Below are 23,438 nucleotides of genomic sequence, written 5' to 3' on the forward strand. Positions count from 1 at the left end.
CTTTTCGGTGGCAAAGTAAAGCGGATATAGTGCGACATCTATTTCATAGAGTTAGAGTTGATGCAATCATTGAGCAATGACTATGAGAGTTCCATCCCAATTCGACAAACCATTTCCAGAACATTCACTCATTGAAACCTACTCCCGTTGCACTGAGCAACGTTATTCATAATATCGCAACCACTCACGCGCCAAGACGTAGCGACGCCTAGCGCCGTCGCTGTCCGCAAATCGTGAGAGCACCACTTTAAAAACGACACGATCGCGACGCCGAACGGATACTCTGATCGTCGCGGTTGTCCAGTGCAGAACTCGTGAATTGCAGTGCGCCAAAATCAAGGAAGTTTTTTTTGTGAACTCCCCAGCCGGTTCTTTATCCTACTGAGTAAGCCTTCAAGTGTGCGAATGCTGTAGGCCACCCGGAGAAAATATGCTCTAATTGCCCGAAAGTGTCTAATTGAATTATGGTTTGGTGTTCGGTGATCGGTGCTGCGCCCATCTTAGCAAGCCTGATTAGCAATGCTAACAAGCGCTTCTCCAAATAAGGACATCGAGTGGCTGCTAAGATGCGATGACGATGGCAAATTGATGATTAATTGTGGGAATGTGTAATTGTGAGAAGATTTTGATGCAGATTAAGGAACTTGTGGTGGTTGATCTAGAAAAATCTTATTTTTATTGGATACGGATGAAAAGCCACCGGCAGTGTATGTGATGCAACGAAAATAGACAAAAACGTTTCGATCGTGGGCGGTTAGACACTTTATTTTCCTACACGCGTGTGGGAAGAAAATTTTGGAAAGATTTATCATCGGTTTTCCGCTCGACTGGAGGATATTCTCGTGCATGGCTATTTTTAGAACGCTGCATTTTTAATCTCATACATCGCTCAGAAGTAATTCGGTTATTATTGAGAAATCCGTGTTTGTTGTTCCAACAGGTTTGAGAAAAAGCGCGAAACATGGGTAAAACACCAGCCGTCGGAATCGATCTGGGAACGACCTACAGCTGTGTGGGGGTTTGGCAACATGGCAAGGTGGAGATTATAGCGAATGACCAAGGCAACCGAACTACTCCATCGTACGTTGCCTTCAACGACACGGAACGGCTGATTGGCGATGCTGCCAAGAATCAGGTGAGTGATATCTCGCCAAAAATGGTGAACCAAAGCCAAATTTGCAATTCATAAGCCCTGCTTATCACGACACACGATCGCACACCGATCGAAACCAATTGGAAGTGTAATACGATGACATATTATTTACACTGCATAAGTTGGTCCGATATGGCAACCAACAGGTCGCTCGAATATAACTGGAACAACTTACTTGAGGCGCGCGCTGACTGCGCCGGTCGTCACAAACATCTATCTCGACGATCAATTGTTTCGCCTTAAAAGGACTACTCCAACTATGCGATCGCGCTTGAACGAACAACCAACAAAACATGTGTTGTTCCGCGTCGTGATCAAGTTAGCCAAAAACCGCCAGTCCCGCTGTGTGAACTTTCTCAATGCATAAGAAGAGCATATTAATCATGAAAATGCTAGGGCCAGCCTTTTGCAAACATGACGATGTATAGCATAAAATAGAAAAGACTTGTCTTTGGGATTTCGATATGTTAAATAGGGGGAAAGACGGCTTTAGCAGGTTTTGTTCTATTATTGGCAGGGGGGTTTTTGTCGACCAAATTTTATGAAATTTGACCACAATATTCTTTGTAATGCAAAGAATGTTTAGGCCAAATTTGAGCATAATCAGTCATGAAAAACCCCCTGACAATAATAGAACAAAACCTGCCAAAGCCGTCATTCCCCCTAGATAGAAAACATGGAATCAAAATTCAAACATATTAGTAGGCCAAACTATTTCAAACCTAACCAGGTTTTTGCCGACGAAGAACTCCTCAAGCGTTCTTAGCCTGTTAAACAGAACATGCGACAGAGTTTTGAGTTCAGAAGATAATCTCTTTATAAGTAGCATACTGCATACTTTCATTGTGTCCTTTCTTACAGATCGAACATTTATGAGGTCAACCAGTTCTTCATTCTTTCATATTTTCTGAATAATATGTTGGATTGATTAATGCAGTTCTCAATTCCAGCATAGTTTGGAATAAAATGTCCTTTCCCAGCAGCTCTACTGATTGTCAGCTTAGACAACCTTACTATTGAGGTTTAGTTACGAATCAATAAAGTTACAAACAAATGGTGGAATTTAATGGAATAGTACTTACTCAAATGATTGAGCTAAACTTCAGAAAATGCTATACGATCTACCAAAAGAAGTCAGAATTGAATTCCGTTGTAATGACATACGCTTTAGTATACAGAAGTATAGATTCATATTGAGTCATTGAGGATCAACCAAAGCTTTAATTTATTATCCTTTGGAGCTACATATAACAGACTAATAATAATATAAATTAATGATAAAATAATAATTTAATTTAATAAAAAAAACGACCCCGTTACACACCCTAACAAGGTGGTTCAACTCACCTAGTTAGTCATCAATGTTTAGCACCTATTCTAATTAAAAGTGTCACTGTCACTCAATAAACTGTGAATAATTCCCTAATTTCCCACGCACGTACAATTTGGGTTTCCATCTTAATAATCGTGCCACCATCATATGCACAGACGGTAAACTGTGTAGATTGGAGCAGCACGCGCGTGAAATTCCAAAAATATCGCATCTCCGTATTCCGAACTGACGGTGCGATTTGACCTTAGCCTCCGCTGTACGTTCTCGATGTCGATCTCAGGTTGACAATGTTTCCCTAGACTAGAAATTCATGACAGTTAGACGTTCCAGGTTGTTTTGCTCAGAATAAATGGCATACATATGTCAACACGGCTGTGATATGTAGTTTAGGGCTTGTAAGAGATATGTTAAACTAGCAAAACGTACCCTGCGACCAGCGTTGCTCAGATTTATGGTTAAGCTTAGCATTCTAGTCGATATGTCAATTACTGAGTTGATTGCGATGCCCGCGATGCCAACAAATCATTGTTTGTATGATCGCATTGACACTGGCGGCGTCAGAATTCTGGTCAAGATGGGGCACAAGCATTTATAGCGTAATTAGTTCATTTATGATTTGGCGTCAGTAGTAAGAATTATAATTGGAAGCGTTAATGAGTCAAGCAATAAATTATTTAAAAAAATGTCAGGCAGTTTCAAATGCAAAGAAATTTTTATTGCATATTTTCGTCTATAATTGAAAAGGTCCCCATGATTTTTATGGAATATTTTTTCAAAAACTTTCAATTCCTGTGTGATAATGGATAGATTGTAATTGCAACAATTTGGGAAGTTTTCTAGCAAGCAATTCCAGAGTCAAAACCGGGTTTTACTACTCACCTGAATTCTTCAGATGTTCTCAAGATTCCTGGGAAATCAACTTCTAACATTTTTTAGTAAATAATATTTTTTTAAGGAAATGCCTTCAGGATTCTTCCAACAAAAAAAATAAGAATACTTTCAGATATTCCTAATAATAAAAAATTGTAAAATTCAGTTTACTCAATATAATTTAGCATAGTTCATTACCATTCCATAAGGAAATGCCACATAAACTTTTCGAACATCCCTAGTTGCCTTTGGAAGGGTCTGCTGTGTTGGAAAACAAAACAGTTTTCAAAATGACTACATTTAGCTATTTTTCAAACGATCTTGAGCTAGAATTTTTTCAGATATGTGTCCAAAAATGATTTCTAAGGACATAAATAACGTAATACAAACAATATTCCTACAGAAATTCTACACACTTATAGTTTTTATTTTTGCAGATCGGCAAAAAATCCGCACAGCCGTGCACCAGCAAAATAAAAAACTGATATTCCGGCAAAAATGACGTTTGTTAGCTGATTTTCGGCAAATTAATTGCTGATTTCCAGCAATTTTGACAGAAATCTCGGCAAAAAACATGTTTGCTGGGGCACGGCTGTGCGAATCTCGGTAAAAGTTGACCATTTCGCTGAGATCCCGGTAAAAAAAATTAAGTGTGTAGGTTCTCCAAATCGTTCTGGAGTTCAGATCAATTGATCTACCAGGTCAACTACGTTCTGTAACACACCAACGTCAACCCATCAAGCCCACACATGTCCATAGAGCCTTTGGGTGTAACTTGCAATTCAATCATGCCTCTACCAGGTGTTCTAAGTTCTCCAAACTGTTCCGGACTTCAAATCACCAGATCAACTACGTTCTGTAACACTCTGACGTCAACCCATCAAGTCCACACATGTCCATAGGGCCTTTGTGTATAACTTGCAATTCAATCATGCCTAAAAAGAAGCAGTTGGCTGCAGACTTGATGCAAATAGAATCTGCGTATAGGTAGAATGGCGCAGGAACGGTCGATTTTTTGAAATTCACGACCCTGGAGGCAATGAAGGAAGCATTGAGAAAAAATGCAGATCCACGTAATTTTTTGTATGTAAACGGAAAGGCGGTTGAAGTGCGTATATCAATCGCAGGAATCAATGTATGCTACGTAAAGTATTCGATCTACCACCGGAGCTTGGGGATGATGATCTGCGTTTGTAGAAGGATATTCCCCTTACGATAGACATTTTCAATTGCAAAGGAAGAATATTCTATGACGGCCTCGAGAACACGTGCTTCTTTTGCCGGGAATTAGGACACAGAAAAGATGTTTGCCCTCAACGCGGAATCAGGGCAGCTGAGGCAAGAAGCAACATGAGAAACCTGCATGTGATGCATATGCTGGCGTCGTAGCAGGAACAGATATAGTATCTGAAAACTACTAGCTTCTAGATGCAATTGGAGATAAGGTAATTGAAATTTTGGAAGATGAACTCTGCGACATTGCTTCGGACACGTTCGAAATTGGAGCAGATGCTTCACTGCCGTAATCTGAAAAAGTGACGTATGCGCCATTTTACAACATGCATGTTTTCCATTTTTCTGTTAAAGAGCTCGATGAATACTACTCGTTAACACCATTTTTGGAAAATGGCGTATACGTCACTTTTTTAGATTACGGCAGTTCAGATAATCAATTTCGAAAGGAAAACACGGAAACACTGGAAGAGGCAACCAGCAACGAGCTCAATTCGCGGCTTCACATTCTATATCCGGTCCCGGTTCAAGCTCTCGCCCGAAAAAGAAGTGCGTCCGTAAGAAATTATACTAAATGTGGTATTTGAATTGTTAGAATAATCAATTATTTACTAAGAAATTCGGCTCCGTAGAGTTTTTCTTTAGACAAATGAGCTTAATAAATTAACAAAAGGGAAAAAAAGCCTATAGAAACTCTTTCGAAAATTATTTCAGGTGTTCCTTCGAATACAATCGGAAATTCCATTCTCTCGGAAATTTCTCCAGTAACTCCTCTTGATTTTTTTGCACGAATTCTTCCCACAATCCTTGGACAGAATTTTCCTCTTGGTATTTCCCCAGGAAATTTCTTCACAGATAAATCCAAAAATTCCTTTGGAAATTCAAAGAAAGAAATCTAAGAAAATCCCTGAAAACATTCACGAGTTCTTTTATTTTCTTTAGAAATTACATTGAAATTCCGTTAACATTTTCTCCGAAAATACTTAAGGATAATCCATCGAATACTCCTTCAGGAATTGTTGAAATTGTTTTATGAAATTCCTTAGAAAATTCCTCCAAGGAATCCTGCGTAACCATACGAACCATACGAAATTTCTTCCAAAATTCCCGCAGGAATTATTCCAGAAATTTTATTGGAAGAATTTTACCAAAAATTTATTAAAGAATGAAATAGGAAATACTAAAAAAAATCCGAAGAGTTTCTAACTGAAATTTCGGAAAGAACTGTTAAAGTAATTTCCGAATGATTCCTAAAAGAATTTCTGAAGTGATTTCCGAAAAAAAAAATCTTAAAGGAATATCCGAAGGTCTCAAGGAATATCTAATTAAATTTACGGTGGAATATCTAAAGAGATTAAAAAAAAAAACCGAAAAAAATCCTGGATAAAATTCTGAAGAAATTCTAAAGGAATTCCAAGAATTTCTTCGCAGAGGGATTTCTTAGTATTACTGGAAGAATTTATTTTAGAAATTCCTGAAATAATTGCTGAAGCAAAGTTCGAAGGAATTCCTAAACCAATTTCCGCAGGAATTACTAGAGCAATTTAAGAAAAAAATCCGAAGTAATTCTCCTAAGGGAATTTTCCTGATAAAATTTCTGTAGGAATTTCCGAAGAATTTTCCGCCATTTCCGCGCGACATTAGATCCATTTCGCGCCAAATTCGCGCGAACCAGATTTCATTTCTAAGCAAATACACGTGAATTATCATTGTTGGTTACAACAACGTCTTTTGTTCAAGTTCGTTTCATCATAAATATTAAATATAATTTTAAACTTCAACTTTACCTTGTTTGTACCAAACTCAAAATAGGACGAAGACGCAGTTAGTATAACAGCCCTTCTAGATAGCTCTTTTCACCACAATAAGTACTGAGGCTAAGTGAACAAAAACTAAACAGTCAAAACTTTTTCAATAAGCACCGCTGTATAGATGAGATGATGGTTTTAACATGTTTTGTTTCTTGTCATAAAACGAGTTTGTACCTCATCTTCAGTGTCTCGTTCTTGACTCGACATCAAAGATCAAAATAATTTTCTTATCAAGTTTTGTTCCGTTATTGTCAGTGGATTTTTTTTTATCACGCTTTAAGAAATTCGGCACAAGATGCATTGATATACAAGAAACAAGCCAGTTTTGATCATTATCTTCTTTATATAAGTTAACGGAAGGAACGTCCATTACCAAACATATAACAAATATTCTCCAGCATTCATAAATTCAAACAACGTGTCTTCAACCATCTACCCGAAATCAACGCATCTTCAGCATTAGTACCGAATGCATTGACAGATCAGGAAACATTTATCACCGCCATAAACGCAACGCCAACCAGTCACCCGTACGCACCGATTGACTGGTTGATTAATCAACACTTGTCGCATCGCATCCAGTAATTCTCCTAGGCACCGCAGCACACGTGTCATTACATCGGAGCGAGAATGGAAGGTGATCATAAAAGTTGGGACATTTCCTCGTATTATTATTTTGCATTCTCTTTACAGCCCCTAGATAGCTTTAGGAGGTGCCTTACTAGAAATAGGTGTAAAGCTAAGAATTAAATAAAGTTAAATTCATTCTGTGTAAAACCACCGATCGAATCAGTCGCGTTCTCCTTAACCTTAAACAATTCGAAAAATTCTTTTAGACTTTAGAAAACTTTCCCCAGTAAACTCCATTTTTTCCACCACATAATTTATATATAAAAACTTTCGTTCCAAAACTTTTAGCGGAATTTTTTCGAGAACATCTATGGAAATTCCTTTTGATATTCTTGCAAATGTTCCCCTGTGAATTTATGCGGAAATTCTTTACGGAATTTTTACATAAAACACTTGAAAAATAACCTGAGGAAAATCTTCATAGACTACATGTGGTCGGAGTTCTAGGAGTTCTATCAAACCACACGTACGCACATACGTACATTTTTGCAGAACATCCTCAGGTCGAGAGATATTCAAAACTATTTGCGACCAATCAAATCTGCCAAAAGAAAGCTTGGGCAGAAAAGTGGGTATTTTTTTGCCGGCGCTTGATGCGATTTGGCCAGGAGGGTGAAACGCCTGTTATCCGCAGTATAATGGCACTCTACCCAGTTTCTGGGTGATATACCCGAATTCAGCTGCTTATTTTGGGTGATTGGTTCGTACACAGTTAGTGCTAATTATCGGCGATTAACTTTTCCTGACGAAAACTTGCCATGAGTTGAGGTATATCGAGCCTTTTGTGTTTGAATGCCTTTTTTATGTCGAAAAATAACCTGTCGATACTTCCGGAGCTTTGTTATAATTAATTAAACGAAATTGAAACAAAAACATTAACCGCCATATTGAATGAATGATGGGTAGGCGCAAACCAACACCTTCAATACGTAGATGAAGGCTTTTGCTATTTATTGATGGTGTTGGTTTGCATGGAAGTGGTAGAGAATTAAGAATTAACACTGTTGTTTACATTTTATAACCAAATCCAGATATCGCACATGTCGGGGTAGGGCTCCGCATTCTCCCCCTGGCTCAAACCTCATAATTTCTTAGGGGAGTTCATTTGGCGTTGGTCTATTGGCTATGGTTACGTATACTGTCAAACTGCAAATTTCTTTCTTGATTGATGACAAGTTGAAATTGAATGTTGTTTTTATCGTCTACCCAGGAACGGCTTGGCTGATAGTGTGTGAACTATCTTACCAAGACAGGCATAGCTTACCGCATAGCCGTTCCTGGGTGGACGTTAGGTAAAATAACAGCGATTTCAATTTCGTGTTGTTCTTCAATGGCCCTCTGCTTACGTTTCAACTTCTATTCAATTTCATACTTGTCGCTCGCTTGCGATAACTTTCAATTCTGTGCTTCATCGTGCTTTGCAAACATGCTCCCTTCCACTTTGAGCTTAGGTAGTTCGATCTCACCGATAAAAGCCAATGAAAATCAATCAATAAGTTTCTCGCGGTGATGAAACCTCATAAACAACTGCAAATTTCATATGACGCTGATTTGTCGTATCTGTCAAGTGTCAAAAATTATTCAAAGTGGCCCACAGAGGCGCGACCACAAATTAGAGAAATGAAAAAATTGGCGTAAGCAACATATTACTCTTGGCTTGTTACACGCCGAAAATACATTTTGACATACCATGTGAGTATAACTTGGGTGCTCACCCTTTACGTACCATGTGAGACTAACTTGGATACTAACCGTACCACCTGATTCGCGCTCTAGCACACCAATCTGAGACTTATTTGGGTGCTCACTCTAGCACACCCTGCCACTCCTCTCGACTCACGCTCTGACACACCATGTGGGACTGACTCGGGTGCTCACCTCTATCATACCACATGAGTCTGACTTGGATGCTCACTCTACTCTTCTCTGTAATGTCTCGAGGTGTCGATAGCGGTAGGTACCAAAACTTCTACGCTACGACCCTACTACCTCGGCATATGTAGTCCATACTAACACCTATGCGCTTTCTTTTCTGCCTTGTCCCGTGGTGACGACTGCGGTTGCCACCCGCTGCGACACTCTTACCTCGACATGTGCAAAGCTCTCATTCACTTCCTCGCACTAAGCCTGTTTTCGCTCTAACTAATCAATCACAAGTTAGTCATGCTTGTCGACTGCTGCTCGGCGCGCCAGATTCTCTGCAAGCTGCAGGCAATCTGAGTGGTTGCAGTCGAAACTGCGTTCCACTTCTCCACCGCTTGGCACATCCTCTGGATAAGGGTTTCCGGGGTTGTGTCCCGACCGCAAACGTCTAGCATAGCTCTTCTTTCGACGTCGAAACGAGGACATACGAACAGTATGTGCTCTACCGTTTCATCAACACCTGGGCAGTCAGGGCAAACGGGGCTCTCCGCGTGCTAAAACCTGTGGAGGTTCTGCCGGAAGCAGCCATGGCCTGACAGGAATTATGTCAGATGGAAGTGAACTTCTCCATGGGGTCTCCCTACGTAGCTCGATATGTAAGGTATCAACCGGTGGGTCCACCTACCTCTAGAAGAGTTATCCCACTCGCGCTGCCATCTGGCAACCGAAGTCTGATGCGTTCGCAGGCTCCTCTGGTACCACGTAGTTCGAAACACCGTCTTCCCGGATGACCAACCCGACTGGCATCATGCTCGCAATCACGAAGGCTGCGTCGTGTGATATCGTGCTGTAGGTAAATATCACTCTGAGACCAAGGATGTTATCGATCATTTAGTAATTTCCGTTCGATCATTTAGTAGTTTGTCAATAACTCATTCCAGAAGCTGAATTTCAAAATTTGTTGTATGGTGGACTTCTAGTGCGAAGGTTTATCTACAACTTTGTCTAATGGTTTGCTGTTAGAATTCAACTAATAATGGAGTTATAGCACTAGTTGCAGTAGCTTTAACTAAATGATTGGAATGTTGTTATCATTTAGTCTAAGTTACTGAAACTATAGCTATAACTCCGAGTTGTAGAAAAACCTTCGCACTAGAAGTCCACCATACAACACATTTTTAAATTCAGCTTCTGCAATGAGTTATTGACAAACTACTAAATGATCGAACGCAAATTACTAAATGATCGATAACATCCTTGTCTGAGACACATCAAGCGGTACGTGCTCTCCAGCTTCCGCAGGTAATTGATTACCCCCAGAGCTCTCGCCCAGGACGGGCCGCCGTACCTAAGAATAGATACGGCAACGTCTGCCAGTAGCCTACGTCTACTGGCACAACCCTTGGAACTGTTGGACATCATCCTCGATAATGCCGCAACAGCAGTCGAAGCCCTCTTGCACGCATAGTCGACATGGGTAAGGCGAAGGTTAGCTTGTCGTCTAATACGACCCCAAGGAGCTTCAAACTCCGCTTTGATGCGATCGCGACTTCACCCACGTGAATCACTGCATGTTGAACCGACTTGCGGTTGTTGACGATAACCACCTCCATCTTATGTTGAGCAAGCTCCATGCCTCTAGCGCCGGTGTAACGAGAGCGCGATGATATCCCAGCTTGCGCTGTTGAATGCATTCTTCAAATTCGCTATTGCACAGTATCAAATACCTCGCCTTTTTGGTTGGATAGCTATCTCGGCGGTCTCTACCACCGAGTTAATAGCGTCCAACGTCGACTTACCCTTGCGAAAACCGAACTGATTGCTTGAAAGGCCTACACTCGTACCCTCTGAGTACGGGGTCAGCCTGTTGATAATGATCCTCTCTAGCAACTTGCCCGTCGTGTCTATAAGACAGATTGGGCTATGCGCCGATGGGTCGCCCGGTGGCTTACCGACCTTCGGCAACAACACCAGTTTCTGTCTTTTCCATCTTTCGGGGAATCTACACTCATCTAAGAATCTCTACATAGCTATCATGAACATGTTCGGGTTCGGTATGATTGCTGCCTTGAGAGCGCTGTTCGGAACTCCATCAGGCCCTGGAGCTTTGTTCGTTTCCAAGGATTTGGCCACCGCGAGTAACTCTTCGTTTGTCACCAGAGCCACAATTTCGGCCGCACCCATATTGCCTTGCGGTGCAGAAGGCCAGGAACTTGTGGCTCGGGATGGGAAGAGTACCTCGATAATCCTCGCCAACCTATCCGGAGACCGTTCGGGGGGTGAAGAGCTCCCTTTGGTTTGTACATCTATCTTGTAGGCGTCACCCCACGGATTCGCGTTGGCTAGCGCCGCACTCTAGATCGAATTCAGTGTAAGCATGATTGTTTTCTCCACAACACATCAGACCGTTGCATTTTCATGATTATCCTACTTTCCCAACAAAATTTCCCGCTTTTCCATACATACAAACACAGCTGATTCCAAGACGAATCGATTGGTGAACAAATCTTACAAATCGGTCAACCCGTTTGTAAGTTATAATGCCTCAAAGGAAAAGCAAAGTCATTTTTATATATAGAAAATAGAAGAAGAAGAAGAAGATTCGCAGCAGTAAGCCAGCCCAGGGCTGTAAGCCTCTTTAATAAAGAATAAAAAAAAAAGTTTAATAAAATATTTAATAATTTCAAGCTGAACTTCCACAAAATTTTCAATAATTTTATGGAAGAGCAGAAACCGTTAAAACCTTAAAACTAGACCTGTGCGCCGCCGCCGACACTTATTGACGTACGCCGACGTCGACGCCGGTCAAGCTGTCGGCGGCGCGCCATACGCCGATTGGCTTCACGCCGCCGAACTTCGTATTTCACGCCGATGATTGGCCAACACAAAAATCACAGTATGTAGTGCGTTTGCATCTACCGGACCAAGGCAACCTATCAGGCATTGATTGAAAAGTTGTTATACCTTTAGCAGATTTGTTTTTATCTCTGTCACTTTTACCGGCATTGGCGTGTTAAATGCTAGGCCATCCAAGAACCATCCAAATCAACGAGCGTAGCAATGAACTTCTAATCTCATATGTAACTTCATGTGGAATAACCTCATTCTGGTCGCATTGGGTGGTTCATCATCTTTTCAAAGATTTGAATGTTACATATCTTAATTGGTCTAGTGCTTATATTTGCGGCTACAAGTCATAGTGTTGAAAGTTGAATTTGGATTCCCAGTCTGGTAGGATTTTTTTAAATTCCCTGAGCATGGAGTATCATTGTGATAGCTTCGTGATATGCGAATGCAAAAATGGTAACTTGGCTTCTGGAGCACGATGGGACACGTGACCCATCAAATTGAACATTTCCTTCACTCCTCCTTGTACTTAAATTTTTGGATTTATCCCCGTGAATGATTGTCTGGAGAAAATTCTGAAGGAATTCTTGGAGGAATGTCCAACAAAATTCTTAAAGAAATTTAAGAATGTCGGCAATTTCTTTAGGAGTTCTCTTGGAATTCGTACGGAGATATCCGAAATTTCGTCCTAGAATTTTGGAAGCAAATGGCGGAGAAAATTCCGAAAGAAATACTAGATGAATATCCGAGGCAGAGTAGAGACACTTACGCGAAGATAGAGAGAATCTGCTTTCAACAGTGTAATCCAACAGACTAATAAACAAATACTCAATACTTTATTTTGATAAACAATACTCAAATAAATTTCTGGGTTTTCTTGAAATAGGTTTCGAAGGAAGTCCTGGAGAAAGTTCTGAAGGAATGAACCTGAAGAAATTGCTTAGAGTCTTGAGGAATTTCTGGATCTATCTTCGTAGTAATTTTTGGAGAATTTTCTGAAGGAATCCCTGGAGAAAATTCAGAAGGAATTCTTGGAGGAATGTAAAAAAAATCTTGAAGGAATTTAAGAATGTCGGTAATTCCTTTGGAAATTATATCTGATATCTAAAAATTCGCCCTAGAAGAGCATCGGACGGCTTTTTTGTGCGTGATGCTGTCATTTTTTTTATTTTTTCGCATCCAATTGAATAATTATTTGAAGAAATTAAAGTAAAAGTTAATGAAAGCTATTGAAAGCAGTGGAAATGTGGAATTCCTTGCTCCTGGCGTTGCGTTGATCAGCATCACCACCACTGTTACCAGAGGTAGCACCAATTCAAGGACAGCTTTGAACAGAGGTATTTGTCGACAACCGGAAGCTTTCGATTAGGAGGGTGACACGGATTCCGAGTCTTACGCTGCGCTGGATGAATGGATGTGAACGATACCTTGCGGTTGAAGAGGGAATGGAAGAGTCATTTTTTCGAGCACATAAGAGCTTTACGCTAGTCAAGCAGAACAAAGTCGTGGAGAGGAAGTTAGAACACCATAAGGGTAAGCACGCGACGAACACCGAGAGGGTCTGGGCGAAGATGTACAAACTATTTCTGGTCATGAACAACCAAACCATCACTGACGATCGAATAACTGGCAGTGGTGGGAGCAACAAGAGTGAGGGCTACCTCATTAAAGTTGATGGCTTTTGATAAGATTTTCCTGACTTCTCGAATCAGGATTGGTGCTTGTAAGTCCAGTCCATGTGTGGTAAGTACGTTATATGCATCACCATTATTATACTCATTACGTTTCGTGACGTGTTTGTATTCTAACATACTCATAAAATTTAATACAGTTGATTCACCATGAGTCGCTATTTCGATGCGTTACACCGGGCCGGGTTAACAACTCTCAAATGTTGTTGGACATATTAACAAACGAAATTGGTCGAATAATGTTCGTTAATCGCTTGTTATGCCAGATTCATGTAAATATTCTGAAAAGTTTTAAATATTTTCAAACAATATTTTAAGACAATTCATTTTGTCTACCCTCGATTATGTCAACCCCTGATTTTATCACGTGACGATTTTATGACGTTTTGGATCCGAAGGGATAAAACAACACGAAAAACTTTAAAATTTTAGTGGAAGCAAGACGGTTTGTTTTTTGCCTCTGTCATTTTCTTCGTTCTTTTCGAATTTAAAGTTTTTAAAAGTTTTAATATTCGGTGTCAACGGTGAGTCAACCACATCAACTGATGATGCCAACTCTGGACCTATCTGCAAATTGCCTTCAAATTCCCTGGCTAAGAAAACGAAGGCTTCAAGCGGCCGCAAATAAAGCTGGCCAATGCGTCAGATGCTGCTGCTAGATATAATCACGGCTGCTGACCTGTAACATGCTGGAATAGATGCATGAAATCACGATTACAGAATTCGTAGGGTGAAAATTATGTGCTTCTCGTAGAGCTTCTCTCGACGTCAAGTTTGCCGTGTCGATGCTGTGAAGTGGAATTCTAAGTATCATTTCAATTTTTATGTTCTTATTATAACTATATGTTTTATTTGTTTTCTGAACAGCAAGGTTGCTTTTTACATGAAGTGATTTTTTAATTTCTTGTCTCGATATTTCATAGAATCCAAAGGCCTTAACGTGCAAATCAGAATAGCAAACGTTATTTGTCTGTCGCGCCTATCTGTGAGGAAGTGCAAACATGTGTAGCATCACCCCTACTCTAGCGCATGTAAAAATTGTTATTAGACCATCGCTTGAAAAACATAATGTGAGGATTTACTTCTGATTTACTATATCCGTAAATTTTGTATGTCCTGAAATTTATACTGAGTTCATACATTTCCTCGACAATTGCTTTATGAATACTTAGTAAGCATTGTTTGAAGGTCCTTCAATGGCTTACGACACTTAGGGCCTCTTCGTACGATTTAAATGCTTTAAAAACAGTAAGAGCGTTTTCGTATATTGGATAAAATCCAATTGGCATTTTCCATATGATAACAATATTTTTTCGATTATTCAATTCATTTGGCTAACCAGCGTACTGACCAGTCTTTCTATTTATAATAAAACCACCAGCAAAGATATAATTTAAAAAAAAATGTCATAGTTCCAATCAAAATATCTATAGATATATTTATTTTCAGTAATATCTAAATGTTCAATTTTTTGGCTCGCATTCTAACAAAATATAGTGATTCGAACTGTCATTAGTTTTTACCTGTTTTCCAAAACTTCAACTAGAATAATTTGAATGTTCTACCTTATTTCTATTGCCATTGCATTTTTCCATAAATGGCTTGACTTCAAGTTTTAATGAAATAAAGGATACTTTAGTTTCAATGAATCGTGGTCATCCGAAGATAACCAAATTACATATTGATTTTCAAACAAAATCACTCATGTTGTAATGTTTGATGCTGCCATCTTTCTTTTCGTCACATCTTTTCAGGATTCAACAAGTATGTTTTTCAATATTTTTTACTTTCGCTCGAAGATATTGACTCAATACTGTGAACGCGCTAGAACCACTTTCAATGTCATGACAGTAACAGCAACCAGAACTTCAAAAGGCACTAACCCCAGGAAAGCTTTCGCAGCAGCCAAATCAGCCATTGTTGGGCCAAAGACTAAATAGAAACAAAGTAGGATCATAACTGCAAAACTCTGGATGAACTAAATTGGTGAGCACGTTCCAATTCTTTACTTTTTTTTCTCTCATTGCTTCACCAATATATGAATTTGAAAAATTGAACACTAAATACGTACAGGGCATCGTTTTCTACTATTGCCGCGGATATTGTGGGAGTCCCAGATATCCGGTTCAAGCTTTAGCTAGCAGCGGTGGCTCTTCTTGGCCTTCTACTCCCTGAGTAGTTAGTACGAATAAGGGCGTCCTTGTGAAGTCTTGCTGTACCTGTTATGAACAACTAGTACTTCCCATTCCCTACACTTCTGAAGAAACCTTCCTTGCTTCAGAAGTGATTCCTTTTTGTAGTACTAGTCTTCATAACAAAAAGGGCACCATTACGGAGCATGAGATCTGATCAAATTATTCGTACTACTACTTAATCAACGCCCCCAGCTGGGTGAGGGATAGAGGATGAAGCACACACACACATATCTAAAAATTCGTCCTAGAATTTTGGAAGGAAATGGCCGAAAGAATTACTAAATGAATTTCCGGGGGAATGGAATGTCTTATGGAATACCTGGAAAAGTTTCAGAGGAATTATTAAAATAATTTCCGAAGAAATTTTTCAAAAGTTTGCGTGTTTTTTTAACTTTATTAATGAAAAGTATGTGTGTATGTACAGTTATCCATCATTCTGGCTTGAGTCTTGCTCTGCATACGGCTCCTCCCAATATTACAGTCGAATTTAAAGAATTCTGCTTTCAATGCACTACTGTATGAAGGGCAAAAACTGAGGCGGCAGACCCATAAGCAAAGACACTTACGCGAAGCCCGCGGGATCTCCTTTCAACAGTGTAATCCAACAGACTAATAAATAAATTCGCAATCCTTTTTGAGCTTTTCGAGGGGTAGCTTCTTCGAGGAAGGGCGCGTCAAATCCATTACAACTGTGGGGAAATTTTAATTTCCAATTCCAAAAAGAATTTTTGAAGGAATTCCTGATGGAATTGTCAAAATCAATCCAAAAAGATTTTTTAAAAGAATTTCCAAAAGAATTCCTAAGGTCCTAAGAAGTTCCGAAGCAATTCCTAAGGGAAATTTCAAAGAAAAAGCTAGTTTCATTTGTGGACGTTTTTTGAAGGAATTCCTGAAGAAATTCCCGATGGAATTCCTGACAGAATTTTTGAAGGTATATTATAATGAGTTTCTTGATGTCTTACCGAAATAATTCCTGAATATATTTTCTAGGGAATTATTTAAGGTATTTTAGAGAAAATCTGTAGAAATTTTCGATGGAACTCCTGCAGTAAATTCCCAAGAAATTCTTGAGCATATCTGAATATCCACAATCTCGATATTTTTCGAGTTTATCTTGGCATGTAGTCTTGATTATAGAGTCAAAACTGAGTTTGTTTTACTACTGTCCAGATTTTCGAAGAAATTCTCAGAGAAATATAGGAATTTCTATTTAAATTTCAATAGCTATTTGTTTGAAACATTCACTAAAAAATTCTTTCATTTAAAATTCTGTTAGAAAATCTCTCCAGGTTCTCTTTTAGTTAATCCTTCAAGAATTGAGTCGGAAGTTTCTCCAGGAATTTCTTCGAAAATCTCTTTAGAAAAACCACAGGAATTTATATGGACATTCATCCAGGGATTCCGTCAGAAAACCTTCCGGAAAGGCCTTTTATTTATTTTTCAGAAACTCCTTTGGAACATCCTCCAGGAAGTCCTTAGAAAATTCCTTCAGTAAACTATACAAAATTTCTGCAGGGATCCCAAGCAACCAAAAGTTCAGATTTTACTTAAATTTGTTCCTAACCGAACCAATTAGTTCACTCTTGGTTCACATTGAGTTCCAAGCCCCTTAACGGAACTTCAAAGTTCACTTCTACGCTCCTACCATACAAAAAGTTATTAAAATGCGAGCTGATTAAGCCAAAACACCCCATCTTATCCGTACTTTTGGTTACTTGGGATATCTCCGGAATGAATTATAATATGGAGGAATTTTTAAAGGAATTTTCGAAGAAACTCCTGAGGGAATTTGAGTGTAAGACTTATTTTAAATTAAAAAAAAACAACACGTAAACAAATATTTAGAAAAATGAATGAATTTACAAACAAAATTTCCGAAGGTTTTTCAAAAGAATTTCAGAAGAGATTCCCGAAAGATTTCTTAGAGGAATTTTAAAAGAAATTTTCGGAGATCTATAGGAATTTCTGGAAAAGTTGCTAAAGGAATTTCAGGAGGAATGGAAAAAAATCCTAGAGAATGTTCTAAATAAGTTCCAGAGGAAAATTTCGAGAGAATACAAAAAATAGCTTCCTAGAGTTTCAAAAGAAATTGTTGAGGAATTACTGGAAGAATTTTTATAAGAAATTCCAAAAACAAAGTCCAGAACGAATTTCTAAGAAAAAAATCCTAAGTCTGATTTCAAAGGTTTTTTTCCAAAAGGGATTTCCGATTGTATTCCTTCCCCGAATTTTCAAAAGAACTACTTAAAAAAAACTTTTTTTTGAGCTCAAAATTCTTCACGCCGATTCACGCCGCCGCCGCCGCCGCCGCCGCCGAACATTGCTTACGGCGTGACGCCGCCGACGCCGCCGCCGCCGGTGTACAAATGGCTTTACGCCGCCGCCGTTCACAAATACTTCGGCGCACAGGTCTACTTAAAACCTCTTGGAAAATCTCAAAACATTATTGTGCACTTTTAGGAATAGAAAGAATTCTCAGGAATCCTCATAGACTCTGAGGACCGTTCGGAAAAAAAAAAAATCAATTACAATTACGGAAACCTCCACGATTACCAGTTTAACCTCTGATAGACTTTCAAATCTCTGACTAACTTTGGAAAATGAAAAACTAGGAAACTCATTCAGCAGCATTTACTACAGAATGTAACGCTGAAAACCACGAGAAAATTAAAGTTGACCCGACGAAGTTATTAGCATTTTTCCGAAGTGTAGTTTGTGCAAATTTATTTTATATATTTAACAACAAAAAAAAGATTTTCGTACGGCCGAGTTGCAGAATAATATGCAATCAATTGTCACACAATCTTACCGATTCCGTTTAACATTCACATAATACAGAACGAAGATTATAATAGTCTTTTGTCACGAGAGAGGTGAGAGATGAGAGAAGCATGTATATAACTCAGATGGCTAGCACGTCAGTCGAAAAGCGCTGAACTTGATGGAAGCCTTAGGTTCAATTCTGGTCTTCGGCCAACTTTTTTATAAGCAAGTTAGGGTTGATACTAACTCGTGCTAACATTGTCCTCTCTTGAGCCTCTTCCTATCATGTACGACGTGTTGATGATGAAGGATGGTTAGTTAGACCTCTTATACATGCCACGGGAAGTTTTGGAATTGTCAGTGTGAAAGGTATAACAGTAGGAATCGCTTAGGTAAACGGTGAAATGTAAAAAGAACCATAACTAGCACCGATGCTTGGGGGTGGCTATAGCCCCTTACCACCTCAGTTATCTTAGTGGTAATGTGATAAATACGGTAAAAATAAGCCAATTGCGGAACAATCACACAGTGCAGTATCGAATAGTGTTTGATTACCAACCGATGATTGGCTATATTTTTGCATATTTCATAAATATTCTGAGAAAAATGCAACATTCCTCATGCCGATGAGAATCCTTCAGTGATTCCAAAGGAAATGTTCCAAGAATTCCGACGAGAATCTCCAGATATTTCGACAAAAAAACCTCCAAGCATACTGAAGGAAACCTACAGAGATTTTAGAGGCAATCAACCATGGATTTCGACAGGAACGTTCCAAACAGTCCGAAGGGAACGTTCCAGGGATTCTGACGGGAATATTTCAGGGATTCCAATGAGCATCTTCTAGGGATCTTCCATCCTCCAGGAATTCCGACGGGAATATTCCAGGAATTTGAACAGGAATGTTTCAGAAAATCCGACGGAAATGTTTCAGGGATTCAAATGAAAATCTTCTAAGGATTTCGAATGGAATCCTCCAGGAATTCCGACGAGATTTTTCCAGGAGTGCCAACGGGAATGTTCCAGAGATTCTGTCAGAAATCTTCCATGAATTCTAATGTGAATATTCCAGGGATATCGTGGGCAATCTTCCAGGGATGTAGAAGTGAATTGTAGAAGGATTCCAAAGCAATCTGTCAAAGGATCCCAAGTTAAATCGTTGGGAGCGACTTCAATTCCGAAGGGAGTCCGCCAGGGATGATAAAGCCAATCGTTGAGGGATTCCAAAGCAAGGGAATCCGAATTAAATCTTCGAGGAATTCCGAACCAAACCGTCGATGTATTCAGAAGCGAATTGGCGAATGATTACGAAGCAATTCGTCGAGGGATACCGAAGCAAATCGTCAAAGGGATTCCGAAGCAAATCGTCAAGGAAATCCGAAGCAAATCTCCGAACGATTCCGAAACAAATCTTCGAACGAAGCAAATCAACGAGGATTCTGAAGCAAATCTTCCATGGATTATGAAGGGTATCCCCCACAGATTCTCAAGGGTGTCCCTCAACAAAACCGTAGGGAATTATTTTGGGTTCCAGTTGGTATGATTCGATGATTCTGAAAGGAATTCTTCAGAGATTCCAATGAGAAATCTTTGGGGCTGTCCACGTACCACGTGAATAGTTTAGGGGGTGGGGGTATGGTGAATGTCCACGGTTAATACAAATTTTTGGAAAATGTATATGAGCAATTGTCCACGCGTGGGGAGGGGGGTATCAATAACTGACCAAAACCTGTCCACGTGGTATGTTGACAGCCCCTTCTCGGATTCTGTTGGTAATTCCTCTCGGATTCTGATGAGAATCATTCTTGAATGCTGAAGGGAATTGTGGAGATTACCATGCTGCTAGGCAAGCGGCAGTCCGCTGGAAAACTGTCACTCCGTTCTGTGATGGATGACCACATGTCTTTGACTGCTGGTGAAGTACCACGAGTGCTTTGATTGATATTTTGGTGGTTATCCGTTGTTGTTCATATCTAGCTTACTTTGATGGTTTCAAATCAAGTCAGGAATCTTTCTCAGAAATTAGAAACAAGCTTATTTGTCTTCCACTCATTTCATTATGATAGGGTAAATATGGGAGATAACACTTTTGTCTTCAAACTTTTTTAGTATGTATTTCATTATGCTATATGTTAAAAATTGATATCACTGCTAACTAACTAACGACCACCTGCTTATGAGGCAGAAGCGATAGCCATATAACCACCGAGCTCATAAAAGAAATTCAATCATGCAGTTGAAATTGCTACTTTCAACTCGTATGAAATGCTTTCAGACAACTCGTCGTCGCAGTGGTACGGATTTATCTTTAGGTGAATAAGTATTAAAAAATTGCGTCTATTCATTAATCTTAAATAACATAGATGCGGCCCTATTATATAGTTCGTAATGCTATTATATAGTACGAAATAGCATAGTCTGGTCGACTAAGAACATTAAGGCAATCAGAAAAGAACCTCCTAATCTATGGATGGTTTTATTACATTATTATACTGCCCGTAAATACATAACAGTCCCATGTAAGTAGATAGGAAATCAAGCATGGGACTCAAGCATAAATTTATGGGCAGTATAGGGATTTTTATACATGATATTAAATTCACCTAAGATAATTATGTTTTTTATTATCCTCATTGTTAAACCACTTAAGTAAGCGCAGTTCTTTACTTTGCCGAGAAGCTTAGGTAAAATAGAGGCAACTGACAAGAGTTCCTTTGAATCAATGCAAACTAATATGTTTTTATATAGTCAGTCAAAAATGTATCTCATCATCTCATCCCTTTCTTCCCGCGTAGGTGGCAATGAACGCCAAGAACACCGTTTTCGACGCCAAGCGCCTGATCGGTCGTCGCTTCGACGATCAGAAGATCCAGGACGACATGAAACACTGGCCGTTCACGGTGATCAACGACTGCGGCAAACCCAAGATCCAGGTGGAGTTCAAGGGCGAAACGAAACGCTTCGCACCGGAGGAGGTTAGCTCGATGGTACTGACCAAGATGCGCGAAGTGGCCGAAGTTTATTTGGGCGGTAAGGTGAGCGATGCGGTCATCACCGTGCCCGCCTACTTTAACGATTCACAGCGACAGGCGACTAAGGATGCCGGCGCCATTGCCGGGTTGAACGTTCTTCGAATTATTAACGAGCCGACGGCGGCTGCCTTGGCTTATGGACTGGATAAGAACCTCAAGGTTGGTGTCTATGATTAATGTATAAAATTTAATAAAATTCCCATTTTATCAATTTACAGGGTGAGAAGAACGTGTTGATCTTTGATCTGGGCGGCGGTACTTTCGACGTCTCGATTCTGACCATTGACGAGGGATCGTTGTTCGAGGTTAAATCAACTGCCGGTGACACCCACCTGGGTGGCGAGGACTTCGACAACCGTATGGTGAATCACTTTGTCGAAGAGTTCAAACGCAAGCACAAGAAGGATATGAGTGGAAACATTCGTGCTCTACGTCGTTTGCGCACGGCCTGTGAGCGTGCGAAGCGCACCTTGTCATCGAGCACCGAGGCATCGCTGGAAATCGATGCTCTGCATGACGGTGTTGATTTCTATTCAAAGATTACGCGTGCACGTTTCGAAGAACTGTGTATGGATTTGTTCCGCTCGACGCTGGCTCCGGTAGAGCGTGCCCTCACCGATGCCAAGATGGATAAAGCAGCAATCCACGACGTAGTTTTGGTTGGAGGATCCATCCGAATCCCCAAGGTACAGAAAATGCTGCAAGATTTCTTCTGCGGAAAAGCCTTGAACTTGTCCATCAATCCGGATGAAGCCGTTGCGTACGGGGCAGCCGTACAGGCGGCAATCTTGAGTGGAGATGGAAGTTCGCAGATTCAGGATGTTCTGTTGGTAGACGTAACTCCGCTTTCGCTGGGAATCGAAACCGCCGGAGGGGTCATGACTAAGATCATCGAACGTAACTCTCGTATACCGTGCAAGCAGCAACAGACTTTCACCACGTACAGCGACAATCAGAACGCAGTAACAATTCAAGTTTTCGAGGGTGAACGCGCCATGACCAAGGACAACAATTTGCTGGGTACATTCAACCTGACCGGTATTCCACCGGCTCCTCGTGGGGTACCGAAGATTGAGGTGACGTTTGATCTGAATGCCGATGGCATTCTAAATGTTTCGGCCAAGGACAACAGTACCGGTAAGTCGGAGAAGATCACCATCAAGAACGACAAGGGCCGACTTTCGAAGGCGGACATCGATCGGATGTTGTCCGAAGCGGAAAAATACCGAGAGGAGGATGAACGTCAACGTGAGAAGATCACAGCCAGGAACCAGTTGGAAAGTTACATTTTCAACTGTAAACAAGCGGTGGAGGACGCTCCGGCTGGTAAAATTTCCGATTCGGATAAGCAAACGGTCAAGGACAAATGTACTTCGGAGATGTCGTGGTTGGATGCAAACACACTTGCCGAGAAGGAAGAGTTTGAGCACCATTTGAAGGAATGCCAGCGCGTTTGTGGACCAATTATGGCTAAGATGCATCAAGGTGGAGGAGGAGCAGGGGGTGAAAGCGCTGGTCCGACGGCCGGAGGAAAGGGACCAACTGTTGAGGAGGTGGATTAAATAAGTATGGGAGTTCGAAGAGGTTCGTTTTAACAAATATTTATCGGCTATACGGCTAATCTGTGCCAAGTATCGCGGCTACTAACTTCTGTTATCGGCGTTGCCTGTTTGGGTATGCTTTCATATTTATGCATTTATAATAAGGTAAAGCGAAAAACGATTAATAAATAATGGGTTGCTTGTGTTCGATTGGACATGATATTTATTTGAAGTGAGAAAAGCCATGAAAACGATTCCTACAGGGTGTAATCCCTTCATACAACGACGAAATACATACTTCGGATATAGACATCCCTGTAATGTTGATTTCATTATGATTTCCTCTACTTTTTAAGGTTCCTTAATCACCCCTTCTTCATCAAACTTTGGCCGTAATGTTTGATTGGCCCCATACTTGAATAATGTGGATATTAGATATTACTCAGAGAGCGACTAAATAATTGAGCGAGCTTATC

The 23,438-nt window shown here is 40.2% G+C and overlaps 1 protein-coding gene across 1 annotated transcript; it reads left to right on the plus strand.

Annotated features, from left to right (window-relative positions):
* The first annotated feature begins 245 nt into the window (after window positions 1-245).
* On the plus strand, window positions 246-23,172 carry LOC134207150 (heat shock 70 kDa protein cognate 2). Its single transcript, XM_062682872.1, has 4 exons — window positions 246-385; window positions 941-1,135; window positions 21,185-21,580; window positions 21,640-23,172. The coding sequence occupies exons 2-4, from the start codon at window positions 962-964 to the stop codon at window positions 22,981-22,983; spliced, it is 1,914 nt and encodes a 637-aa protein (XP_062538856.1). The 5' UTR covers window positions 246-385; window positions 941-961; the 3' UTR covers window positions 22,984-23,172.
* Window positions 23,173-23,438: the final 266 nt, after the last annotated feature.

This window comes from Armigeres subalbatus, chromosome 1 (genome assembly GCF_024139115.2).
Source record: "Armigeres subalbatus isolate Guangzhou_Male chromosome 1, GZ_Asu_2, whole genome shotgun sequence".
NCBI lineage: Eukaryota > Metazoa > Arthropoda > Insecta > Diptera > Culicidae > Armigeres > Armigeres subalbatus.

Coding starts and splice junctions, on each gene's coding strand:
- LOC134207150 (XM_062682872.1), top strand. CDS start 962: ATGGGTAAAACACCAGCCGTCGGAATCGATCTGGGAACGACCTACAGC. Junction 1,136..21,184: donor GCGATGCTGCCAAGAATCAG/GTGAGTGATATC, acceptor CTTCCCGCGTAG/GTGGCAATGAACGCCAAGAA. Junction 21,581..21,639: donor GACTGGATAAGAACCTCAAG/GTTGGTGTCTAT, acceptor ATCAATTTACAG/GGTGAGAAGAACGTGTTGAT.